The sequence below is a fragment of the Passer domesticus genome, chromosome 8 (genome assembly GCF_036417665.1).
Source record: "Passer domesticus isolate bPasDom1 chromosome 8, bPasDom1.hap1, whole genome shotgun sequence".
NCBI classification, from domain to species: Eukaryota; Metazoa; Chordata; class Aves; order Passeriformes; family Passeridae; genus Passer; species Passer domesticus.
Window position 1 is genome coordinate 25,020,835 of NC_087481.1, and position 20,157 is coordinate 25,040,991.

Consider the following 20,157-nt stretch of genomic DNA (forward strand, 5'->3'; position numbering starts at 1 on the left):
CAGGCTGAGGAGCTGAGTTTCCACGGATGCCTCTGCTGAAGCTCTCAAGCTGACTGAGCAAATGGTGGTGACTGAAATCTGGGGAATGCCTTAAATTGTGGGACTCTTAAGCAGGCTGACTGTGGGAGAGGAGGGAAGGGTGGGGGTAAAAGAGGGAACTGAAAGGAAAAGGGCAGAGCACGTCCAGAGGCTCACCTGAGCGAGCATTGATCCGAAAATGCGAGGAGCCTTCCAGGGAGTAGATGATTGACTCCTGCCCGTACTCCCTGGACCGGTCCATGTCCGTGGCATTGAGAAACAGCACTGTGGCTCCTTGAGGCAGAGGCAGAAATGAGGACTGGCATGAGCCAGAACTGCCCTGTGCCCCCACACTGCTCCTGCAGGTCACCCACACAACGGGTCCCATGTCCTACACATCCACAAAGTGGCCAAACCCCCAGGCCCCACAGCTATGAGACTTCACCTCCCCAAAAGGGATCCCCCACCCCATTCAGGGCCCTCTGGGAGGCCAGAGAAGGAGCAGGGGTGTGCCCTGTACCTGCCATAATGTCCTCCATGATGGTTATCACGTAGGAGGGCTTGCTGAACGTGGGGGGATTGTCATTTTCATCCTGAAGCAAAGAGAAGGTCGAGAGGCTGGTTGGGGAAAAGGCAAAATGGTCAAGCAGCTGCAAAGGTCTGGTATGGGGCTGCTCCTGGGTGGCTGCATCTCAAGGTGTGACCAGTTTAGGATGACAGAGAGGGGAAGGTGGCCCTGGGGGGAGGCACTGTGGGGCTGAGCACAGGGTTTCACTGTGGAGGCAGCTGAGGCTGAGATGATTGCCAGTAACTCTGCTGACCCTGCACTGGGGATGGTACCGACCACCCCATCACCTCACCAGCCAGCACAGGGCTGAGGAACCACCACCACTGACCAAGGAGCACCCTCTGAGCTGCTTCTGGCTCCACCACGAGCCTGGGAAGCCTCGGGCACCACATGAAGCATCGTGTACAGACCTGATCCTCCCTCCCTGACCAGCACAGGCGTGGCTCAGAGTTCCACAAGGTCATGAGGCAAACTGGACTGGCCAGGGGAGCTGCTGAGCTTTGGATGCCTTCCTTCCACAGGAGGAATGTTGTGGGTGCTTGCACAGAGGGCAGCCATAGCATTTTTTTAGGGGGAAGCTGGTTAGCTGGTTTGCATCCTGATGTCTTCCCTCCAAGCCTGCCTTTGCCAGGGACTATGGCCATCCTGGAGAAACCAGGCAGGAGCAGTTGCTTGCAACACAACTCAAAACAGATTTTGGACTGGTTTAAAGCTCCCCCAGGGGGCTTTAAATGCTGTTTAAACATGGTTAAGGATCTGCCTTAAATGAACCAAACCCAACTGCCTATGGAGGGAAGGACAGAGCTGCCAGGACATCAAAACACTGTTATGGACCTCTCCATTTCCCCGGGCTGCCCTGGAGATGATTTCTACCTGGAGACCATGGATAGACCTGCAGGCTCAGCTGCTCTTGCTGCCACCCAGCCTGAGATTTGAATCAATTTCACGTGCCAACGATGCCCATCGTGCTGCAATTAAATTGCCAGCCCCTGCTTTAGTTTCTGTAAGCAGGTGGTCTTTAATCAGCCTTTCAGTCACTCAGATTTGCTGGCGCCTCCTCTGAGGACAATGAGGAACTTGTTGCCTGTCTCGGTGATGTCCTCACCATCCCTCCTCCTCCTCCTGCTCCTTCCAGGGATCAGTGAGGCTCATCCAGGAGGCCTGGCCAGGTTAAAGGCAATGGAGAGGCTGAGTGCAGCTGGACGGGGCTGAGCTGGGGCTCCAGCTGGGTGGACACGAGCCAGAGCAGATGCTGCGTGGTGTCATTAATGTTCCTGAGATCATCAGGCCATGCTCAGCAAGGCCACGGCCCGGCAAGCCTAGTCCCAAGGAGGCAGGGTTTGCTTCTGGCTGGCTCTCCATCTGGCCAGAGCTAGCCTGCACCTGCCTTCTACTTGAGAAGCACATTTCCCTCTTCAGCCACAGGAGCTCCAAAGCTCCCCAAGGCACCTGCAGCAACGCCAGACAGAACCTGTCACTTCCACTCCCACAGAGGACAGTATCCACCTAACCAGCTAAACCAGCTTCCTGTGCTCTCCTGACCTTCAGCCTTCCTCCCTACAACTTCACTCTCAGACAGCCACTGTATCATAGAATCTGAGATTGGATTGGATTGGATTGGAAGGGACACTGAAGCTCAGACAGTTCCCACCCCCTGCCATGGGCAGGGACACCTTCCACTGTCCCAGATCGCTCCCAGCCCCATCCAGCCTGGCCTTGGACACTGCCAAGGACCCAGGGGCAGCCACAGCTCCTCTCAGCAGCCTGTGCCAGGGCCTCACCACACTCACAGGGAAGAATTTCTTCCCAATATCCAACCTAAACATCCCCTTTCCTCCAATCTGAAGCTGATCCCCCTCGTTCTATCACTCCAGGCCATCTCCAAGGAGGCTGAGAGTGGCTGACACTCACACCAAGCACACAACCCCTCTCCTCCAGGCACAGGCACACTGTGAGCTGCCGGCTCATGGCCCTGAGCAGGGCGTCAGTGGCAGGGAGTGAGGCAGAAACTTATTAGCAGTGCTATTTCCTGGGATCCTGGCGCGGCGCGCACTATTAGTTCTGACTCGGCGGCTCCCTCTACAAAAGCGTATTGTCCCCTAATGGGAAATCTACAAGGCGAGTTTGACTTCTTTATTAAAAACCAACAACCAAAGGATGAAAAAAAATCACCTCCCTCCACACTCTGGTTCTGCCTTCTCACAGCTCTTGTTCCTCAAGTGCCGTCACAAAACACTTCCCCCTCATTTTCTTCCTAGTTTTTGGTTTTTATTTCTTTTCTTTTTCCAGCTGAGAGAAATTCCCTTTGGTTGAGAGTGGGAAAAGTGACAGCTACTTAAACCCTGCCAGCTACAGATCCAAGCCGGGGAGATGACCCACTGAAGTGTGGTGTTGAAAAAGAGATGTTTATGCTGTCGAAAGCCCAGTGTGGGAAGGATGTATTTAACCACCACTAACTCCCTGGGCACTGCCTTGTTCCCCCTCTCTCGAGCACGGTGAGGGATCTGAAGCAGAGACATGCTCATGGGACTTCATTCCCATCTTACAGCATCGCTGGCTTTATCTCCTTCACTTTCCCAGACTGACGCTGCCGCCAGCCTGGCAGAGATCCCACAGCTGCGAGACTGACACGTTATCAACCCAACTGTCTCCATCACTGACACCTCCCTGCAGACACCCTCGAACCACAATGTGCCTCAAAGTGACACGCCGATCTGATCTTCCCGAGGAACGCTGCGATGCTTTGAGTCTTCCAGCAGAAACCCCTCCTCCAGAGGGATTTCCACACTGCTCCTGCTCTGCTCCTCACCCCGTGGTTAGCTGCGGCACGAGACGTGTACAACACACACACGAGACACGTGTAATAGGAATCCACACATCCTCCACGGGGTGGGATAGTCTTGCTGGGTTATTGATGAATTAGTAGCACTGCTATGGAGCAATTGCAGGGGGGAATGCCAGGCACTGCACTTACAAACACCTCGATGGTGACGGGGACGGTGCTGTTGAGCGGCGGGTTGCCGGCGTCCTTGGCCATCACCGTCAGGTAGATGACCCCGTTGGCCACCTGCTCGTAGTCCAGGGGGTGGTTCACGCTGATCACTGGAAGGATGCACAGTGTGGGGGTCAGGGGAGCAGGATGTGGCAGGCTCAGGGGTGCCCCTGTGGTGCCAGGACCAGCACCTACCTCCGTACCCTTCTGACACCGTGATGTCGAAGTAGTCGCGGAAGGCAGAGGCCTGCACGATGCTGTAGGAGATCTGGTTGTTTGGAGGGGAGTCCTCATCAGATGCCTAGGGTGTGAGCAGAGGGAATACATGGGCATGGGAGCTGTGCTAGGGAGAGCTGAGGGGATGGGACGTGCAGGCTGGGCCAAAGGAGACTGGAAAAGTGATGGAGGGAGCTGTGCATGTCGGGGCCCTGAGGGGATCTGTAAACCAGCCTCCTCTCACCTGCTTCTCTCATGCAAGAAGGAAACTGATTGTTGGGACCTGCTTTGGAAGGTGTCTGTTAAACCCATCACAGTCACGGATCATTTTAAACTGACAGAGGGGGTTTTAGATCAGATATCAGGTAGAAATTCTACCCTGTGAGGGTGGTGAGGCCTTGGCACAGGTTGCCTAGGGATGCTGTGGCTTCCCATCCCTGGAAGTGTCCAAGGCCAGGCTGAATGGGGCTTGGAGCAACCTGGTCATGTGGAAGATGTTCCTGGCCATGGCAGGGGGTTGGAACTGTCTGAGCTCTAAGCTCCCTTGCTACCCCAACCATCCTGTGATTCCAACCCACTCCTGTCCCCCTCCTGCACATCCCAAGCAGAGGAGCCACGGCAGTGCCTCACCCGGAGCCTGACCACCTGGGTGACGGAGGGCTCGTTCTCCCGCAGGGCCCCCAGGTAGGCCTCCTTCTGGAAGGTGGGGACGTTGTCGTTGACATCCAGGACGTTGATCCTGACGCGCCCCGTGGTCTCCTCGCCGCCGCCGTCGCGGGCGATGACGGTCAGGGTGTAGCGCTGCGTGGTCTCAAAGTCCAGCCGAGCTGTCAGGATGATCACACCTGTGTCCTTGTCCAGGGAGAAACTGAGGGGACAGCAAAGGAAGGGGAAAAAGCCTTGGTGACCACACATTGGAGAGGCAGCAGCCTGACACATGAAGTTCATTACTTTTTTTTTGCAGGTTATTGCGTACCAGAGCACCTCCAAGAGCTCCACACAGCTGAGCAATGAGCAACCCTCAGTGCTGCTCCACAGGCAGAGAAAACGGATGCAGAGGCCCCCAGATCTGTTCTGCTGGCCAGCCCATGTATGTTCCCCAACTTTCCACCACAGGTGTTGCTCCAGGGCTGACAACTCGCTGTGAAACCATTTATTGGTCTCAAGCAGTGCTGGTGCCTGCAGCTCCCAACTTAGCAAAGCAATTAAACACGCTGATCGAACATGCATCAGGCATGTGCTGAGCTCACACCTCTGGGAGACAGCACAGACAGGGGATCACGGGGCATCTCACAGGTAGGACATAACCAGTGCCTTTAATCACCCTGCGACTGTTTACCGGGGATAGAAGAGGATTTTGGAGGATCAGACTCCTGCCAGTCAGTCACACTTACCGGTCAGGGTCATCGCTGAAGAAATAACTGACTTTCCCATATGTGCCTACATCATTGTCAGTTGCCTGGAAAACATAAAATTTCATTAATAAATGAAGACATTTATGGAAACATTGCATTGAACACACCTCTGCAGACCTGCTGTGCTGCCATTTATCCCTCAGTAGCCACAGGACAGAGGCTGTTTGCACTCCCCTGCTCATCCCTGACTCCCAGCCTGCCCTAGCTAACAGCCCTCCATCAACATTCCTAAGCATCTCTCCCAAAACCTTTGGCAGTGGGAAACCTTACACCTACTTACTTTCCCTGAGACACCAAGCCAACCTGGGAAGCACACCTGAAATAAAAATCCCCATGGGTGATTCCTGAGGGCCACCCTTCCTGTCCCTGTGAAGGCAGAAAGCTGGGACTCTGCACCCTGATGGCTCTGGAGATGGACATGCTGCTAAGGTCAAGTGGCCAAAGCCACTCAAAGATGATGGTAATGCCTCTGTGATGACAGGTTTTAGAAGAAAAGCAGCTGGAGGAGGATGTGCTCCAGTGGAAGACCTAGTGGAGAGAAGAGTCCAGCTCCAGGCTGGAGCAGCCTGTCCTTGGAGGACTGCAGCCCATGGAAGAGTGACCCAAGTCACAGCAGTTTTGGGATAATGGGTGCCTGTGGGAGGGACTCAGGTTGCAGCAGGTAAGGTAGGAGTGCTGCTCAAGAGATTTGGACCCATGCTGGAGAAGATCATAGAGAACTCCCATGGGAGGGACCCCATGGTCTCACAGGGGAAGGACTCCTTTCCCTGAGCCAAGAAGAAAACCTCGAGTGATGAACTGTCCCAAACCCCCACACCCTGTCCCCTGTGCTGTCAGTGGGAAGGAGGGAAGAAAAGGTGTTTTTTAAGGGCATATTTTACTTCTCATTATCCTCCTGTGATTTTGTTAGTAACAAACTCACTTTGTACCTGCCCTTGGAGTGTTTTCTCCCAGTCCTTAACTCATGAACCCTTTGTTAATTTTTTTTTCTCTCCTCTGCCCAGCTGTGTCAGGGGAAGGTAAGTGAGTGGCTTTTGTGGGTGCCAGTGTTAAACCACAACAAAAGTAGAGGAATAAAATCCTATTGCACTTCAGAATGGCCCCCCAGGTAAAAATACAGATCTGGAAAAGCAAGGAATAGTGATTTTGGTCTTGCTTTCCACAAGGACAGCCCTTCTGGGGGTGCAATCTGCTGCATTCCCACAGATGGAGTTGCTTGGGATGCTGTGGGATGCATCTACTCCTCTGGCAGCTGCCGGAGCTGGAGCAGGCTGGTCACGGCTAAATGACCAGCACCTTCTGGGGAAGGTGTTCACAACTCCCTGTGTCAGCTCTGGATGAGCAAAGCAAGATTTATTTGTGTTTCAAAGTCTTTGCTCTAATGAATATATAAAATATGCATGAGTGGCAGCAGGAAAAAGGAGCAGAAAATTTTATTTTTAGGTGAAGAAAGCAGAATGCAATCCCCAAAATATCCTTTTTCTCCCCAGTATATTTTCTAAATTGAGTCCTGTCTGGATTACTTAGAGACCAACAGGTCTGTGAAGAAGCAGGGTCAAAGACACATTTTATGTCCAGATACCAGGAAAAGGCTGTATTTTAGGAGTGGCATGGAATACAGCCTGTTCCTGAAACTTTCCTTATTTATTGGTGGCCTTGATTACCCTTGACAGCAGAGAGAGAGGAGCTTGAGCACAGCTTTACCCCCATGTGCTGCTCCCCTGCCACACCACGGGGTGACAGAGAGCAAAAAGCAGGATAACCAGACAGAATTATTTAAGTTTTCCTCCCCAAACACTTTCCCAGGCTGAGAAGTGAACTCCTGATGCCTGGTGCCAGCTGAAGGGTGCTCTGGAGGATTCAGCCTTCCAGACCTACTGATTTTGCTGATTTTCCTCTCCACCGCAAAAATGTGATTTCCTTTCTGTGGGCATTGGAATTGTGTTGGGTAAAATGCAAAAAATCTGTGGAAATCTGCCTGGAGAGATGCTCAGAGAGTGAGCAGTACCCACTCCTGGGGGACAAGTCCCTCTGGAGTCCATCTTCCCTCCCAGAGGACGTCCATGGAGGTGCTGCAACCCAGGCAGAACAACTTTTCCATATGGAAACACTTGGAGAGAAGGGGGGGTCACCCCATCATCTGCCCACACCAATCAGCCAACTCATTCTGGGGTTAATCCCCCCATCCTAACACCTGCCACCAGCCCTCTTTTGGGTCCTCTCTCCCCAGAATCCTTGCACGCTTCAAGCAGATTTAGCACTGCCAGCCCTCAACCTCCAGCCAGGATTTTTCCTATCCATTACTTCTGTGCCCACAACTGCTGTGAATCCCTCGGTTCCATTCATTCCTAAGTGGCTGGTGTGAGAGCAGAGCCCAGAAAAGCATTTTCCATGCACCTGGATGGGCTGGTGATGAGATAATGATTTACAGGGGGTCTGACAGTACCAGAAAGCACGGGCAAAACGAATTCCCTTCATTTGGCCCCATACAATTGCACTCGTAAGTGCTTATTGCAGTGACAGACAACACTGGGAAAGTGTAATTTTCTTCTGACGAGGGGAAAAAAAAAAAGATAGGGAAGGAGGAAGGTTAAAAGAAGGTTAGTGAGGAGGGAATGGGAGCCCTGGAGAGAGGGGAGCCAGGAGGGTGGCTGGACCACAAGCTGTGATGACATCAAAAGTGCCAGTGAGGCAAAAAGCCCCTCTCCTGAGGAGCCAGGAGGATGGGCAGCCTGACTCTGCCCCATCCACCACCTCGCCAGCCAGGCTAATTAATGTCCCTGATTTACACCAGGGAGGTGGAAGGTGAGGCCGGCTGGATGGCTTTCCTGGCAACTGAACATCATGGAGATAATGCTGGGCAATGGAGCAGGTTAGTTGAGCGTGACAGGGAACACGCTAAAAAAAAAGCCAAACCACGCACGCTCAGCATATTTAATTTGGGATCTTCACCTGTTTCTGCATTACCAAGCTTTTTCCCCTCTAAGGGTAAAAAAGGATGCTCAGCTGCTCAAGCCCCTGGGGAGGCAACACACACTCCCTTTGCAGAGCACTGCTGAGGGCTGTGAGAGAGCACACGCCTGCAGAACACCCCAAATCCCACCGAGCTGTCAGCAATCCCAGGGTACCAGCTGTTTTCCTGTGGCTTTTCCCGATCACTGACTCGTTTTCCCCCCCCAGCATGCAAGCAGCCATCCCCACAGCCCGGGGAGGAAAGGCATCTGGCTGGAAGTTTCTCGGGGTTCCACCTGGAGAAGCAATCAAATGGCTTTTACGGCTCTCCTCTCCTGCCCGGAATATTAAAGCGGGATTTGCCCACTGGAGCCTGCAAAAGGGCAGGAGGAAAACGCAGGTCCACATCTGTACTTTTATGAGCTGTCACCAGCACAGACCATTTCTAAAAAAATCCCACATTTGTGCGGCTAAACTCTGGGAGAGTGGCAAGAAGAGGGAGCCTGGATAACCCAAAGGATTAATTTACTGAGCTGCAGTGTGGTGTGAGCACCCAGCACACAAATCACACTAAAACACCCACGGCCTGCCTCTCTGTCCATCTGCATCCCCCGAGCACAAGTATTTGGGATGTCTCCTTTTGTCCCACCAAGGGCCATCACATCCACCCTTCCCCACCCGCAGGCCAGGCCAGCAGAGCAGGAGACAAAAGCGAGGAGCTGGCGAGCGGTTCTGCTCTCGTGGGCAAATCTGCAGGAAAGGGCATGTCGTCCAATTTGTTCAGGAAACAATAGCAATGTTTGACATGTCATCAGGATTGATGGAGCAGAAATTTACATGGGAGAATTCAGTTTTAAACAGCTCCACGGAGCTTCACCCGGTAATGGTTTAGACATTCATCATCCGCCAGACCCACTCAACGACTCCTTAAACTGCCGGAGATTAACTCCACTCGCAGCGGCTTCAGGGAGCACGGCAGGCAAGGGCTGAAAGAACCAAGAAGAGCCTTCGAGGTGGCTCAGATCCCCCACGGAGCCCCTGGGACGGCAGTCCTCCTCCCAAAACTGTCAAGACAGGGATGAGCAGCTGGAAGTTGGCTGCAGGGGTGAGCAGAGCACACTGGAATGATGATCAGGGCTGCCATGTCCTGCCTGGCTGAAGAGCCAAACCCTTCCCACCTTTCCCAGCTCTGTTTGTTCTCCTTCGCCCTTTTTGTTTTCCCTCCCTCACATGCACAAAGCAGGAAATAAAAATTGATGGGGAACAAATTGCTTTGGCCAGGAGCTCTCTGCTTAAAAGAGTTGTGGCAGGAAAGCAATTACAGGACGTCAAAAAGCTGTCAGGCTGCTGGAGTGACCGGGCAGAGCCTCTTCCCTGCCTGCTCCAGCAAGGTGCCTGTGCCTTGGGAAAGCAAACAGAAGGAGGATTCCCACCTGCTTTGTAGTTGTTTTTTTTTTTTTCTTCTCTAAGAAAGCGAGGCAGATCTAGTTGCTGCTTGGGGCTGACTGGGCAGCCACGGGCTGCTCAGACTGTGGTACAGGAATTCCAGGGTGGGAAGCCATGCCCTGGCATCCGACTGATTTTTGGAGCCACCAAAACCTGCATGTATTAAGTAGGCAGCCATCCAAACATCCCTTCCTCAAGGCAACCTCAGGTCCCAGGGGAATAACAGCTAACTGCTGGTAGCCACTGGGACTGGGATTTGATTTGTGATTTGGAGGAGACAAATGTGAAGGGCCAAGGGCTTCCATGGGATGCAATCACCGGGCTGTGAAAGCCGAATGGAAAACCAATGGAAAACCTACTTAAAGTTATTATGGAATGACTTCAGTCGGAAAACAGCTCTTTTGTCAGCGTTGCCTGGCCCGGCCGCGCTCTCTCCCAGGCTTTTACAGAGAGTTTGCCCGGTGGGAGGTGGCAATCAGAGCCGGTGGCTGGCTGGCACTGGAGCCCAGTGGCTCCAGTGATTAGCTGGGAAAGAGGGAGTGGGGAATCAAGGCAATGCTGGGCTGCCACCGCTTCCCCAGCAGCTCCAAGCCCTGCCCAGGGCCAGCCAGCTCAATCGGCGCTAATGACCCCGGAGGGCTGCGCTGAACCCGGCTAGGGGGGAAAAATAGTCAATCAACCCCCCTGGGAATGGCAGAGCTTTTCCCCACCTCTTCTGCCAGCCACCAGGGAAAACAAGAGCCTTCCTGATTGTGTTTTATAACAGCAGCCCCTGCAACATCAGCTCCACACAGGCGAGGTTAACACTTGCCTGGGCAGCCGTGATTTAGCGGGCAGTGATTTACTGTAGCCAGGCTGCTGGAATGGCTGGAGACCGGGCTTTAAAACACCAGGTGACAGAAGATGGCCCAAAAGTGAGATAAACAGGCTCTTCCAGTGTGGGTTTTCACTGGTGACACCCAAGACCATTTAAATGTCCACGGGTTTTACTGGAGCTGGGTGCGAGTCCTCCACTAATGAACCGCATTGATTTCATATTCTCCTGTTGTCCACCTAAATGGCAAGTGGCACATCTCAGCGATTAAATAACCCCACAACTGCCTGGCCTGACATCTCAATCACCTCGCTGTTGGGTCTCTAATGAATTTTACAGCCCAGCAAAATGGAAGAAATTAAGGTCAAAGTCTGGTGGAAGAAATATAAATTCTCAATGATCACTAAAGTGTTTGCAAGAGCTCTGGGAAGCCGATCACGCCACACACCATCTGCAACTGCACCTCACCCAGGTGAGAGGCCCAGCAGGCACTGGGGGGATAGAAACAAAGGAGGAGGGATGGACTGAACAGGTCCTTGCCATGAGGTGGATGTGAACAGGTTGCATCCCAGCCTGGAGAAAGGGAATGGCAAAACCCAATTGATTTGCACATCTAATGGCTCCCGAACGCCCAGTTCAGTCAAATTGCCCTCCTCTTCACACACCAACCTCAGCATGTCAGCAGCACCAGGGACAGCTCAAGGTCATCTGTCCAGGGGTGACACTGCCTGTGTCTCAGTGTCACTCAGCCAACAGCAGCCCCTGGGTGCTGATTCCCATGGGAGCCTTTTGCTCGAGGAAACAGCCTCGGCTGCTTTGGGAGAGGCTGAGGGCAGCTTTGAAAACAGATTAAAATCCCAGGAGTGCTGGCTCCATAGGAACTTTGTGGGTGCAAAAGCTTGAGGAGTCTGGGAGAGGACACATCAAGGTGAAGACAGTGATGGCCCTAAAGGGACTGCTGAGAAGGAGGTGTGAGGCCAGGGTGTTCACGTGGCAAAGAGCATCACCTTGGGAAAACTTCTCCCTTGAACTCTCAGCCACATCCCAAATCACCAGGCAAAGCCAGCAGCAAAGGAAAACCACCCAACCCCATCTCCTGCTGGGAATAGTGGGAGGCATGAGGGGGAATCCTGCTGCCTGGCTTGTGCAATTTGGACAGGAGCGGGGCTGCATTTGCTTCCTGATTTTCTTTTCCCTCTCACGGGCTGAATTGCTGGATTTTATTGTGTTTTTGTTTTTTTTTTTTTTTTTTTTTTGTTTTTTTTTGTTTTTTTTTGTTTTTGTTTTTGTTTTTGTTTTTGTTTTGGGCAGGGGGAAGGGGCCAGGCTGTGATTTTGTTTTGTTTTCCCACCTCTGCTCTAGCTGTGCATTTTTCCTGACAGCTCCATCAGGACAGGGAGAGGCTGCACAAGCTGCAATAAGTGTCTCTCTCTCTCTCTCTCTCTCTCTCCCCTCAGCTCTCGGGCTGTCATGATTCCTATTCCACCCCATTTTGGTCTCACGGATTGATATTTAGATTAAAGAGATAAACACAGCCAAAGAGCACTGGGCCCTGACAGAAAGACGAGGACTTCAGATCTGTCAATCACTCCTGGTAACTCCCTCCTCCCTTTCCCTTTATTTACAGAACTGGCTTGATAAGAATATTTGATGGGAACAAGGAGTGCAAGCATATTTTTATACTTGTAAAAACCCAAGGAGCATGCAGGAAGAAGCCAAGCCATTCATGTTTAACTTTCCAGGCAATTTGGAGTCATCTGCTTTGATTATTTAACTCTTTACTGTTTCTTGTGTTTGCAGTTTTCCTCTCCTCTTGCAGATAAAGGATTCAATTTTCTTTTAAGCGGCAGGGAAATTGGAAGAGATTTTGTTCTGTTTAAGCACAGCTGGAGATGGAGCACTGGGGAGGGGGGATTGAGAACAACAAGATCAATTAAGATGCTGACAGGGAGGGAGAGCTGTGTGGGCCACAGGTGGGGAGAAGGGCTGGAAGAAAGGACAAAACCCAGGCTTGGAGGACATCAGAAACATCCAGCTGAGAGTTCTCCAGCCTCCACGAGCTGCTGCTGAGCCATGCTTTCATATTCCCACCAGTGCCCTCTGGATGCCCTCCTGCTCTCTTAGATCCTCTCCGCACGTCTGAGCCTCTGCAACACCCAGACTGCCCCAGACATTTGGCTGGCAGTCCCCAGTTACCACCACCCTGTCCATTCCTCCTCTGCAGCAAGGACTTTCCAAGACATTTTCTGTAGGAATGTAGGAGAGTGCCCCCTAATGACAGAGTGGCAAAGCTAGCCTTTGTCCCCCAAAAAAGGAAAGAAGCCCAGAAGTTTCTCCCAACGATCAGGTAAAAAGCCACCTTATAGGACCCCAGAGGTTTCACTAAAACCTTGGGGTCACCTAATTGGATAGAAGCCAAAAAGTCCTGCCTGGCCCATAAGGTAGAAAAAGAGGAAGACAAAAGAACTAAACTGCTTTGTGAAGGTGTTTCTACCAGGGGCAAACTACTGTACCTGGCTCAGATTTTTCTGTTTGTTATTTTGCTTTTTATTAAACCTTTTTGTTTCTAACACTGCAGCAGAAGCCATCCTGCTCATTATTTGCCTCCAAAGGTAATAGCTAAGCTATCCTTGGGTGTATTAGGTTCCCTTTTGAAGGCTCATAAAACCCTGGCCCGACAAAACAGAACCTAATAATTTTCCATCCATATAAAGCAGAAGGAAAGGAGGAAGCTGGGCTGGGAGTCCTCCCAGTATTTTCCCACCCTGTACTTCCATAACCCATGCGAGAAGGTAGGGGAGGTGCAAGGTACTCCTAAGGTAGGTGGGGCAGGTGGCTCCCCGCAGAGCAGGACACAAACTCAACCCCCTGAGCAAGATGTGGAGGGTCAGTCAGTTGAAGAAGGTTGAGAAGCCCTGTGCTGCCCTCATGGTGGCAGCCCTGCTGACCACCATGAGATGATGGGCTGCACCAGTCTCTGGTCCTAATGCTGAGAGAGCACCCCAGGTGCCATGGAAGGGACAGGGGATGGTTTACCCCACACTGATTCCCCATGGAAGATCCCTGGATGCCTTTTTATCCATCCACTGATTTGCAAGGTATTTCCCCACCTCAGGTAGGGGAAATACCCCACCTGAAGGCAGGTATTTCCCTGTCTTCAACGGCTGTGTCCTGATTCCATGCAAGCTTCCCAAAATTAGGAGCAGTGTAAGTTTTCTCTTGAGGCTGGTCCACAAGTCACCATCACCATGTGAGAGAGAAACAGAGCTCAGGGTGAGCCCCTCACCCACCAGCACCTCAGAGCTGCAGCCTCTACTATTGCCTTCCATCCCCATCTGCTTCTGCCCCCCTGCACTCATTTGTTCTTCAAGGAAAAGGGGAAAGAAAAGCTTTGGAGATCACCAAGAAACGACAGACAGCAGCAGCTCCGCAGGTGCTGGGGGACAGAGAGGGAGGGCTGCAGGGTGGGGTGAGTCCTGAAGAGCCCCCAAAGGCTTGCAAAGCCTCATTCCACCCACATCAGGGCTTGGGATGGGACAAACCCAGAGGGATGCAACTCTCTGGTTATCCCACAGTGGCTCTGGGATGGCTGCAAAGAGCGTGATGGGACGTGGGAGCGCCGTGAGGGGATGCTGGAGCCCACAGACCATGGCACCATCCCTGCCAAACTCAAAGGCTGATGGCTGATTGGGAAGGTGATTTGCATCCTAAATAGCTGTTTATTGATGTCTGCAACTCTCCTTGCCAGGGTGGGAAAAGTACATTATTACTTTCTTGTTGACTGGCGTTTACAGCTGGCTGGAAAGAAGGGGAAAGAAAATCAGGCCGGGATTGATTTTCCCGTCCCCAACAGGAGGCCAAAGAGAGATGGAGGCAGCAGAAGAAAACTGACAGCTGGGTGGTAAAGGAGAGGAACTTTGCCAACCAAATTAAAGGTTGATTTAATGAGAAGAGTAATGGAAGGTTAATTAGCACATTTACTTCATTAGGTTCTTACTAACAAGGCTTCTCCAGAGGAAGTGCAGTGGCAAGGAGGGGGAAGATGAGAATCCAAGTGAATGGATGTGCTGGGGATGATGTTAAGGGAGGGAACAACCCATGGAGGGTAGGAGAAAGGGACTGCTCAGGAATGTGAACCCTTATGTGTGTGTATATATGTATATTGAATGCACACACATACATAAGAATACACAGGCTAATGCATTTACTAAAAACATAGGGACACCATCTCTTCACCTCCTCCCTCAAATAATCTGAAAATTTTAGTCCAGATTTCATTAAAAACCAGGGAAAGTAGTGGGGTTTTTTACACACAAGACTGCCTTAGAGATTCAGGTTATCAAGCCCCGAGGGAACACAGTGCTTATTTTACCTGCCTTGCCACATATCACAAGATACAGAGAATCATTCCTGTGCTCAAATCGATGCCTGCTGGTTGAATTGGGTACCAGAGTTTATTATCTGAGGTCTGCTGGAGATGCTCACACTGTTTTTGAGGGCCTCCAAAAGATAACTCTGGAAAGCCCACCAGCAGCTTGCCCAAAAGTATTTTTTTTAAATATGTGTGTGTCTGTATTTAAAGCTCTGGTAAGTCTTCACATCCATTTCAGACTTCCTTGAGGGTGGTTATCATCAGGAGAAACCCAGCCCCACCCCAGGCCAGAGGTGTTTCAGGGCAAGGAGGACACCAAGGCAAGGCAGAGCACATAACCTCACAGGGATTTGGGAGGAGGCTAACCCACAGAGAAGGAAGTCATGAACTCAGCAAGGATTTGGGACAAACAGCTACCCAGCCATCCCAGAGAGGTGCTGACGTGGTTTCCAAAGCATGGCTCATCGATTTCATCCATGCCTGACCTGGCTGGAGTCAGGAAGAGCCAGCAGGACAGGATCAGGAACAGAAGGGGCTAATGCTGCTGAGAGAAGGTTGTGTGGGGCTTGAAGGAGGGCAAGTGGGCAATTCATCCCCTGCAAGCCCCTCCATGCCTCCCTGTCCCACAATGAGGACTTTTCCGTCCTGTTACACAAAACCACCCAAACCCATGGAGAAGAAGGTGAAGAAGAAGGACCAGCCTCTGCCCCACAACTTCCATCTTGCTTTATATATATATTACTATATTCTAAAACCCTAAACTCTAAGTTTTCCACCCTGTTATATCACACACTTCTACTCAAACTCCACACCCACAATCCCAGTTCTATCATTCCATTTTGGAAGCTTTCTCCATGGCCTCAGGTCAATGCAGTGTTCACTTGGGGGTCAGTGCCTGTCAGCACAGAAAGTCTGAAATTCTCAGCATCAGGGTTCCAGCAGGAGAGCAGGAAGGGGGTCAGCAGCATCCCCCAGCTCTCTGCTGCTTGCCAGCCAGCTGATGGAGCCCACAGCCACTGATCCCAGCCTGTGCAGCCAAGCCAGACCGGGGCAAATAAAGCGGAGACGAGGGATCACGGAGCTAGGATTACTTTCCACACTTCCCTGGAGAACCATTTTTCTCCAGACACTTCAAGGCAAATCAAATGCATTGTTGTGTTAAAAACAAGTTACTCTTGGTTTGTTTGGGCTTTAATGATTTTGGTTATCGGAGCTTTTCAGGAGGACTTTGCTGTGCAGATCTGTGGAGTACGAGGAGCTTAAGGAGATCTCCCGCCCCTTAATTCCTGCCTCCTGCTGGGTCGTCTTAGCCCCCTTCCCCATTCTCCAGGCCTAGCAAATCCATCAGCTGCTGGAGCACAGCTCTGGGAGGCCCCTGGCAGCTGCTGGCAGAGCAGCAGTATCCAAAGGAAGGTTTGGAGGGGCACTGTGCTCCCTGCTGTCACAGCCTGCAGCTCTGCAGTGAGGCAGGACCCCAAGATGCCACGGGCACCTTCCCTGAGCCCCCAGCCAAGCACCACCCCAGGGACAGGAGGGGAGGCTGGGCTGAAGTGCCCCCTCCTCTCCCTGTTGGAGGGAGCTCACTGGAAGCTGCACTGGGTGTTGGTGACCTCAGAAGCAAGGCCACGTTTATGTAGCTTCTTCCAGCCAAAAAAACTTGGCAGCTGAAAGCTCCCTCCTGCTCTCCCCCTGGCCAGGTTGCAGAAGAGCTCCTCAGGGGAGCCCCACCAGAACGAGCCCAGGGGACTGCTTCCAAACCCTCCACTGCTTCCAAACCCTCCATGCCTGGCAGAGGAAGGAGCAGAGACCTGGACAACTGTCTGATGCCAGAGCAGCACCAGTGCCCTTCACAGCCATTGGGCACGGAGCCCTCAGGCTGCCCTTTCTTCTCCTGTCCCAGCTGAGGTGCTAAAGGAGGGTTGTGAAGCAGTGGCACTGCTCCCAGCTGCTGGCAATGAGCCTGGAGCAGGATGGAGAGCAACAGGCTTCTCCTGCCTCTGCACTCAAGCACCTAAGGATTAGCAGGAGCTGTGCCCTGCCCACAGCAGTGGAGCTGGAATTAAATGAGCTTTAAAGGCCCCTGCCAGCCTAAAGCATTCTATCACTCTGATCATGGCTCCAGCTGGGCACAGCCATCCATACCCCAGCATGTCCTTCCCCAGAGCTTCCTATCCCAGACCCCACACCTCTGCCCTGAGCCAGAGCAGGCACCACACCCCACCACACCTCTCCAGGGTCCATCCTTCCAGCTTGCTCCTATTAGGAAAACCAGCACCCATCAAAGGCAGGACCTGCTGGGGGTGTCAGAGCCCAGTTAATTCAAGGTGCAGTGTATGTTCTCTCTGCCTTGTTCCTGGAAGGCATGAAGTTATACTGGCTGCCTGCTTGCTCAAGAAGTGTGAAATTCTTTCCCTGACCTTTTCTGTTATGTTATTAAAAGGCTTCATGGCCAGTTGTTTCAGAAAAAAATAAAATTGTATTTCAATATCTGCTGGTACTGGGGCAGAACTGGCCCATCTCTTCAGGATGAGCTCTGCTCACCTCCCTGCTTTGCTCCTGCTTCACAGAAGGTGTTTGCTGCTGTGTGGGACCTCCAAGCCTTTCCAGCCTGCCTTTTCCTGGCACAGCAGGGTAGGGAAAAAACAAAGTTTGCATTGAGAGAGGTCTCTAAAAACTGAAGAGCCCTGCACAGGCTGCTTGTCCTTCAGTCATCACGGATGTGCAATGGACATGTAACTCCAAACAGCCATGATTTATGTGGCCTGGAAGCTTTGGCTGGAGTAAGGAGCCCTTCACACTACAAAACCAGGAGTCTCTGGCCTAAGTGGTTTATCACATGTGTAAACACTCACGGAATCATTAAGGCTGGAAATGGCCTCTGAGATCGTTGAGTCCAGCCATGAACCCAGCACTGCCAAGCTCACCACACACCCACAACCCATATTTCATGTTCTTTGTGTTCTTTGAACACTTCCAAGGATGGTGACTCTACCACTTCCCTGGGCAGCCTGTTCCAATGCCTGACCTTTTTCCTGAAAGAAACTTCTTTTCACTGAAGAAACTTCTCCTAATATGCCATGTAAACCTCCCTTGGAACAACTTGAGTCTGTTTCCTCTTGTCTTGTCACTGGTTAACTGGGAAGAGAGCCCGACCCCACCTGGCTGCACCCTCCTGTCAGGGAGCTGTGGAGAGCCAGAAGGGCTCCCCTGAGCCTCCTTTTCTCCAGGCTGGGCCCCCTTCCCAGGTCCAAGAGCATGGAGGCAGGAGAGAAGGCTGCCTTTGGGCACACTCTGGGCTCCCTGTACAGGGCAGGAGCTGTTCCCATGGAGCCTGGCCTCTCCAGATGTGCTTGTGCAAGCAAATGACCACCTGAGCCTAAACAATAAATGCCATTCAGGCACAGAATTAAACAGATGGATGGATGGACAGGGAGATGGAGGGAATGCTAAGCAGAGAGCAAACAAAGTCTTAGAGGGTGGACAAGGTTGTGCTGTGCCAGGGAAGCTGAGGTTTGACCAGGAATCCAAGGATCTGAGCCCACTCCTGCCTGGGCAAAGGGAACGAGGCAGGGAGCAGAGAGCAGGCAGCAGCTCTGGGTCCCTGCTGGCTGTCTGCACTTGGGGTTGTTTTACAGTTGATTTATACGTGTAACAGGCAATGTTTCTCTGCTGTCACTGCCATGAGGAGCTGAAGTGCTGTAGAAACAAACGGCCATTTGTCACAGCAAATGAAGTCTACTTGTTCTTTGCTTTTGCCTTTCCCTTTCAGCTGGCCATGCTGAGGGCAGCCTGGAGAGGGTGGCATTGAGGAGAGCCTTTTCCCTCCTTTCCCCCACACAGCCCACCAGCCACATCAAGGTGGGATAGCCAGGATGCACTCACTGGAAGATGGACAAAGAGCCCCAGGGGTTTTTGGGCCACTGGGAGCAACTTATTCTCCTTCTCCAGAATGCTGGGCTGGGCAGAAGATCAGCAAGCTCCCCTTGCCTCAGCTCCTGTGGTTTTAGCTGCTTGTCTCCCTGCCAGGAAGGTGCTGCAGGCACTGCTCTGTCCTGCCAGCTGTGCCTGGCCATCTCCAGCAGCAGCTGGCACAAAGCCTCCTGCCACCCTTCAGCAACCACTCACCCAGCCCACGCACTCCTCTGTTCACCCCTGCTCATCAATTTCCTTGACCCCACAAGCCAGCTGATTTACCCTTAGCACCCTGAGCTCCACCGTCTCTCCAAACTCAGACTTCTTTGCACAAAGAAGCACAAAAAGAGAGGAGCCAACTCCTTTCATGAGGATGTCATCCAGCAGCCACCAAAGAAGTGGGCATGCCATGTGCCAGGCTTTCTCCAAAATGCCATCTCTAACCCCTATGTGTGAATATCCAGGAATATTCCTGAGCAAGGGGAAAAGAAGGAAGAAAAGGAGAGGAGGCATTTATTAGCAAGGAAAGCAGGCTTTTTGTCTGCAGCACGTGGGACAGGTGGAGAGACATGGCACAGAGCGGCAGCGACCAGAGGGCTGCAGCTCAAAGGCCACAGCAGGAGGAGCTGGTACTTTATGAGGGTTGTTAAAAGTTTGGGATCAGCTGGGAGGGCAATTTGGATTTCAGCACTAATTGCCTCCATTCTGATTTACCATAGAAGATTCAACTCCTGGCATTTTGTGCTCACTCTGAAATGCTGGCATAGCTGGAAGTTGGGGAAAGAGGAGACGCAGTAACAATCTCATTGTTTAGTGTCTGACGGCCTGACTAGCTAAACATCTGCTTGAAATATTAATAACTGTCAGATGGGAACAGCTCGGGGGCTCTATACACTTTCACACCATCTGTTTGTAAAGTAAACACACTTACACACAGGCACATGCACCCCACTCTTTTGTCTGGGCTTTTATCCTTTGAGTGGGCATTCCTGCATGGATGGGACACCAGGGGATGTGCCTGGGGAGAGCAGGGGGACAAGGAGGGGGGCAGGAGGGCAGCTGGAGCAAATGCATTGGAGAGGGAGCCAAAGCAAACTCATTCACAACTAATGGTAGTGGCAGTAACACACCCGAAGTGTAGCAGGGGGTTTGGTGCTCCCTGCTGTGATATTCCCCATCCCAGAGGAGCTTTGATGCCTTTGCCAATGGTATTTCAGCACAGGGTTTTGTTGTGGTCCTTGCTGTGCCCCACAGAGGTGCTGACATCACTCTCATGCACCAAGAAATGTGTCTTCTCCATGAGGATGAAGGTCTTCTCCAACCCACAGAAGAGGAAACGAGCACTATGGAAATGCTCCCTGCCATCACCACACCTCTGCCTGTCTCTGTTCTGCTGCCAGCCATGTAATACCACTGCTAAACAGAGCCATTCCCCTCCTTTTCCATCCTTCA

General features: G+C 52.0%; 1 protein-coding gene across 2 annotated transcripts in view; it reads right to left on the reverse strand.

The window, feature by feature from the left end:
• Positions 1 to 20,157, reverse strand: part of CDH23 (cadherin related 23) — a 190,733-nt gene that overhangs the window by 56,160 nt on the left and 114,416 nt on the right. For both annotated transcript variants that reach the window (XM_064429790.1, XM_064429789.1), the window contains exons 14-19: positions 5,189 to 5,253; positions 4,425 to 4,662; positions 3,774 to 3,879; positions 3,561 to 3,688; positions 539 to 611; positions 196 to 312 (exon numbers count right to left, since the gene is read on the reverse strand). In XM_064429790.1, the coding sequence (XP_064285860.1) occupies positions 196 to 312; positions 539 to 611; positions 3,561 to 3,688; positions 3,774 to 3,879; positions 4,425 to 4,662; positions 5,189 to 5,253 (727 nt within the window). The remainder of the gene's footprint in view (positions 1 to 195; positions 313 to 538; positions 612 to 3,560; positions 3,689 to 3,773; positions 3,880 to 4,424; positions 4,663 to 5,188; positions 5,254 to 20,157) is intronic.